At 41.4% G+C, this 5,782-nt stretch overlaps 1 protein-coding gene across 1 annotated transcript in view; it reads left to right on the top strand.

Moving 5' to 3' along the window:
* Positions 1-5,782, top strand: part of CPEB4 (cytoplasmic polyadenylation element binding protein 4) — a 38,831-nt gene that overhangs the window by 30,504 nt on the left and 2,545 nt on the right. Inside the window, exons 5-9 of the mRNA XM_010182371.1 lie at positions 1-156; positions 1,884-1,973; positions 2,594-2,712; positions 3,622-3,736; positions 3,945-4,126. Of these exons, the coding sequence (XP_010180673.1) occupies positions 1-156; positions 1,884-1,973; positions 2,594-2,712; positions 3,622-3,736; positions 3,945-4,126 (662 nt within the window). The remainder of the gene's footprint in view (positions 157-1,883; positions 1,974-2,593; positions 2,713-3,621; positions 3,737-3,944; positions 4,127-5,782) is intronic.

Below are 5,782 nucleotides of genomic sequence, written 5' to 3'. Positions count from 1 at the left end.
CAATGGAAGACGGGTTCTTGGATGACGGACGTGGGGATCAGACTCTTCACAGTGGTTTAGGATCGCCTCACTGCTTCTCCCATCAGAACGGAGAAAGAGTGGAGCGGTATTCCCGGAAGGTCTTTGTCGGCGGACTGCCACCAGATATCGATGAAGGTATGCCCAGAAAATCTGATCCCGAAAAGCCCAATGACAAAACTGGGGTGTGAAACCTCGTGTCTGTTAGCTCATGAATGATTGTTTTCCAAACTGTACAGAAAGGCTTGGATACACGAATGGATCTTTGCATATTACTGCTTTCAGTCCATGGCAAACATGAGATAATTCAAACTAGTTCAGGTGATTGCATTTTTCTGCCGCTAAGAACAGAATCATGTGTTACCACACATTTAACTGACTTTCACAATATAAAAGTTATAAAAAAGGGATAGCGGTGCAAAAATAAACAAGTAAATGTCACCTGTTGAAACTCAAAAATGCATTGCAATCATTTGATAGACAGCAGAAGCCAGCGGTAGGAAAAGTATTGCGAGTAGTTCTACAAAGTTTATTTAGCATAGTAAGTCGTAGCTTTTATTTGGAAGCTTACGTGTAGTTCTCAGAGGCTGTTTTCAGCAGTGATTATGTCCTATGGTAGCCTCTGGCATGTTCATGAGGAGGACTCGGATAGGAATGAAGCTGTGCAGAGGCAGTTGCATACAGTGAGGAACCAGGAATTTGTGGTGGGTCCATCGTGCAAAGATGACAGAATACTGCAGTTGTTATTAAAATAGAAGAAAAAAATATATAATATATATGTCTTGCACGAGTGTTGTGAAGCTACATTTCACCAAAGCTCTGTATTCTGCATGCTGGGATTGTGGTTAAAAGAACTGAAGCAACTGTAAATCTGAAAAGTTGCTTTTTCTTAGTCACAGCCATGTTTTAATACCCACTTCTTGTGTCGGGGAGAGTGACTGTAACGTGCTGCTTTTCATGTCAAACATAAGAGCTACTTCACTGAAGTCAAACAACATGGTGCTTACAAGAGGAAAGAATTATCTTGGTCCCGCTGACTTTGTTGTTGGGGTCTTGTTTGGTTTTTAACTTTGTCACCTTTGTTGTTTCAAAGGCAGATGGGCACCTGGGTCTCTGTGGGCCCTTGTTACTGAATGACTTTTCCTAAACTTGTGCTAGGAGGGTAGCTTGAATTTGTCAGAGTTGCTTTTGCCAGCACTCTTCCTGTTAAATGCACAAGTGTGAATTGGAATAAGGTGTATATGATTCATCACAGCTGAATTTTTGAGGCTTTTCTGACCTTTTTCCTAGAAAGCATTTTATGTATGTGCTTTAACATAAAATTTGTGAGTGCTGCTCTGAACGGAGAATCCGTTTTAAGAATAGATACGTAGTAAGTATCATTTTGCTTGGTTTCTGTCTTCATCAGCATGTAACCATGACACACCACCACTGCTGTGTATGTTCCCAATGATCTGTAGCGCACAGAAGCTGTCGGCACAGTGAACTGTCAGTCGCTGTTTCATTAGCAGTGTCATCAAAGAGTAAACAAACTGAAAAAGACATAATTAGTATCAGCTTTCCAGGTTTGTAACTGAATTTGAGGATGGGGAGCATCTTCTAACTCCATTTCTGCTTTGCTTTTGTTTATAATCATCAGCAGAAAGAAAAGCTTGATCATTGACTTTTCTTGTTTTCTAAGGTGTGTTCTGACGTGTCATGAAGACTCCCCATCGGCTGTGAGCATTGCTATGAGCTGCTGAACCTTGAGGGTCACAGAATGTTTATTTCTAGGAAGAGGCTACCTGAAATCAGTGTTCTTCAAATTGTCTTCCATTCCATTTATTGCGGTTTCAATTCCTGCCTTTTCCCTTCGCTCTTTACAGATGAGATCACTGCGAGTTTTCGTCGCTTTGGACCTTTGATTGTAGACTGGCCACACAAGGCAGAGAGCAAATCTTATTTTCCTCCTAAAGGTAAATATCTGATAACCAGTGACATTATGAGCGTTTTAGAATCGTTTTTCTTTAGAAGACTCCATTTTAGACAAGATTTTTGTGGCAGTGACCCAGCATTTAGGGGAAAATTACTGAATCCTTGGGATTGTTATAAACTGCTGGAATTTGGAATGCAGCTTTGCAGTTGCTCTACACTAACAGAATTCTTCCTTAACTTCCTGTTCTTACTTTATTCCATTTCCTTTTTTCTCCCTGTTGTTCCTCATTTTTATGATAATAATCAAGACTAGCCTCCTTTAAAGGGACAAATGCTGTCCACAGAAGGTGGGAAGGATTTGTACCTTACATTAACAACCATCCAGGCACATTTGCCTCTACGGCTGTGGGTTTTGCTCACTTCATGCTGCTGGCTTATCCTTTTCAAAGGAAATGGGGAATGAGTGTGCTGTCAGCAAGCTCCCTGCATCCCTTCATGTCTCTGCAGAGGACTTGCAGGGGGCTGGGCTGGAAATGTGTGACAGCATCTTAAAGTTTGTCCCTGACTGTGTGGTAGCATGATGACATGGTGCCAAGCGTAATTCTTGTTAGTTTTTATCCTACAGGTAAATAGACAGAAGAAATTGTTTTCTTTTTTGTAGGATATGCATTTTTGCTGTTCCAAGATGAAAGCTCTGTGCAGGCACTGATTGATGCGTGTATTGAAGAAGATGGAAAGCTCTATCTCTGCGTTTCCAGCCCCACTATCAAAGACAAACCGGTAGGTAGAATTGTCAAGGCCTGCACAATTTCTGCATGATAACCTGTAATTGTTCTCTTCGGATGCCTTTTTCCTTTTTTCTGTCTTCAGAGTGCTAATGTTTAAATTTCTCAAAGGTGTCAAATTATCAAAGAGAACACCAACTTATTTATTTTTAAGCTAGACGTTATGGAGTTTTTTATTCTAGTTACAGTTCATATTCTTACTAGAAAAAGGTCTGCTTAATTTCACCATTGCTAATGTAATAAATACATTTCCAGACACGTGTATTATGTTTATTATTGATGAAAATATGGAATTTGTATTCTCCGAGTGTTGCATGTGACACGTCTTGACAGAAACAAATGAAAAAAACCCATCATGTGGCATTGAACTGTAAACTATTGGTACAAATGGTTTTGGGGCTGATGCGAGTCTGTTAATAGTTGGAGAGACTTCTGCTGTATTCCTGTACTTCACATTTGGCCAGCTGTAGGCAAATACAAAGCAGCTGGTTTTGCACAGTAAATAAACACTCGACTTTGTGCACTGGAGCCTGTTGCATTGAGATAACACGATTCTGGTGCTTACACTTGGCCAGAACAGCATGAGTAGCGTAGATACGTGTGCACCAGCGTGGTTCGTACGGCACAGCTCAGTCATGATTAAGTAAATGCGTTAAGTAGAGGGTGAGTTTTTTCCCAGAAATTCGGGTAACAAGGAAGTGGTGAAATTTAGTACGATCAAGTGGTCTGTCTTAACCGAGCTGTTAGTATTTCATTTTGAGAAATGCTTGCTGAACAAGTAGAAAACGAGTTTAGACAGTACAGCCATTTAAGAGGTATTCTTCTTTGTAGAATACTGTTTTTATTTATGTTACTGAGATACTTTGAACTGTGAATGGTTAAAAGAAAGGCTTTTTGTCCATAGGTTCAGATCCGGCCTTGGAACCTTAGTGATAGTGATTTCGTGATGGATGGTTCACAGCCTCTTGACCCACGAAAAACCATCTTTGTTGGTGGTGTTCCTCGGCCTTTACGAGCAGGTACACTGCGTCTCCGCAGCACCGGGCGTGTTGAATATGCAGTCTGATTTGGGGAGCAACGGCGGGAACGAGTTATTTCTGCAAGGGAGTATCAAGTGTTCTTGACACTTACAGTGGGGGCCATGACTACAAATGGACTGTTTCACTTGATGCTTTTAGAAAAAATTACCAAATCTACACCCCTGTTTCATTTTCCCTTCTGATTTAGTGGAACTTGCAATGATAATGGATCGGCTGTATGGAGGGGTGTGCTATGCTGGAATTGACACAGACCCTGAGCTGAAGTACCCAAAAGGAGCTGGGCGGGTTGCGTTTTCTAATCAACAGAGTTACATAGCTGCTATCAGCGCTCGCTTTGTTCAGCTGCAGCATGGAGAGATAGATAAACGGGTAAGGTCTTCACGCATATCCTATTTTCATTCAGTGCTTTCTCTAGAAATGCTTTTCCATGTAAATGTGTGTCATTGTGAAGACTGTAAATGTTAGATCAGATTAATTGCATATTTAGGGCTAGATTGTGCCACTTAGATACAACACGGAATAAAAATGAAGGAGTGGTACAGAGCTGTTCCTTGTGGAACGTGGGAGGCAACTGTGAAGCAGACTTTTTCAAATTGCTTGGCATAACGGGAAGCATGTCAGCTGCCTTGCCCTTTTACAAGAATATTGCACTCGTCATGTGCTCCCACTGCAAGTATTTGCACTTCTAGTGTTTGTGTAATGTCCGGGAGCAAGGTGTCTGTCAGGGTTGGAGCAGTTCTGACTCCTGTTCTGCATCTTCTGGGAGAGTGGGCAGAATCTGTCCCTAGTGTTACACGCTGTGTGCTGGGTGTTCCTAAGGAGCATCACAGTCATCCTTCACAGTTTGGATGAAGGCTGTGTCCAGTTATTTTATTCCTTTATTATTATAAATTAAAGAAATTTGCCAGATGGATCTGCAGTTTGCTTGCCTCTGCCTTTTCTTCTCTACAGAATGTGACTTTGCCAGTTACAGTGGTTTTCGGACCACAGTTGTGAGAAACTCGGATTGTTACGTCCACCATTCTTTCTAACTCATGCTTTGTCTCTGGATTTTTCATACTTGACTGTCATAATTAATCTTCATTTTATAATCACTGCAGAGGAAAAACCCCAAATTTGGCTGATTATCATTTCACTTCTGCTTTGGCATTAAAGCTTGGGTAGAAGAATTGTAACAACAGTTTGACTGTGGGCCTGCGAATTGGAATGTCTTTGTTCTAATCTTGGCTCTGAAATAAGGCTTTGAACAAATAATTTGGGCTGCCCTTGTGCAACTTCTGCTTGCATAAGCAGACACTTGGGTGAATAGGTCCATTGAAGCTGGTGGGACTACAAATTTAAGTAAGTACTTGTGAACCCTACCAAAGATTTTGCAATCTATTTCCCCTTCCTTCTCTCCTGCCGCTGCTCCTTATTTCCCCATTTTGTGTGTAGTGCAGAAGAAATGTGGGTAGATAAGTGCTCAGAGGGTTCATTATAAGAGACGCTGGGTGCATGAGAGAGAGAAAAGTGCAGTAATGGCAATAGTACTATTATTAGTAAAGCACTACTTATTCATATTTTTTTTCTAATAAAGGTTTTCTGTAAAAATAAAAATAAAATTACGAACAAGAAGGGATTTCCTGTAAAATTAGGCAAGGGGCTGCTGCTAAAGGGTGTGCCCTTCAAAGAGATAATGCAGATTAAATGCTCAGTGGCCTTTAGCACCCACCACTGCAGAGCTGCTGCTGAGTGCTGCCACCTTAAGCGTGCCTGATGAAGCTGCTGTAATTTAAGCTATTCCTCTGTAGTTGGGAAACCTCAGCGTACCTAGCGCAAGCAACGATTGCAGGCCACATTTGGCACATGCATTTAAGCACACACTGAATAAATGTGCTGAGGACTCTGACTAATATCTGTGGATTGCAAACTTGCACAAAAACCAGTGCTGCAGTAACAGGCTAAAGCAAGCAGAGGTGTAATTACCTGTGCTGTAGTTTGGCCTCTGAATATGTCTGAGTAGACATCATGGAGCACAGAACTGTC

Source organism: Mesitornis unicolor, unplaced genomic scaffold, assembly GCF_000695765.1.
Source record: "Mesitornis unicolor isolate BGI_N332 unplaced genomic scaffold, ASM69576v1 scaffold15894, whole genome shotgun sequence".
Classification (NCBI taxonomy): domain Eukaryota; kingdom Metazoa; phylum Chordata; class Aves; order Mesitornithiformes; family Mesitornithidae; genus Mesitornis; species Mesitornis unicolor.
This window is presented reverse-complemented; position numbering and strand designations above follow the sequence as displayed.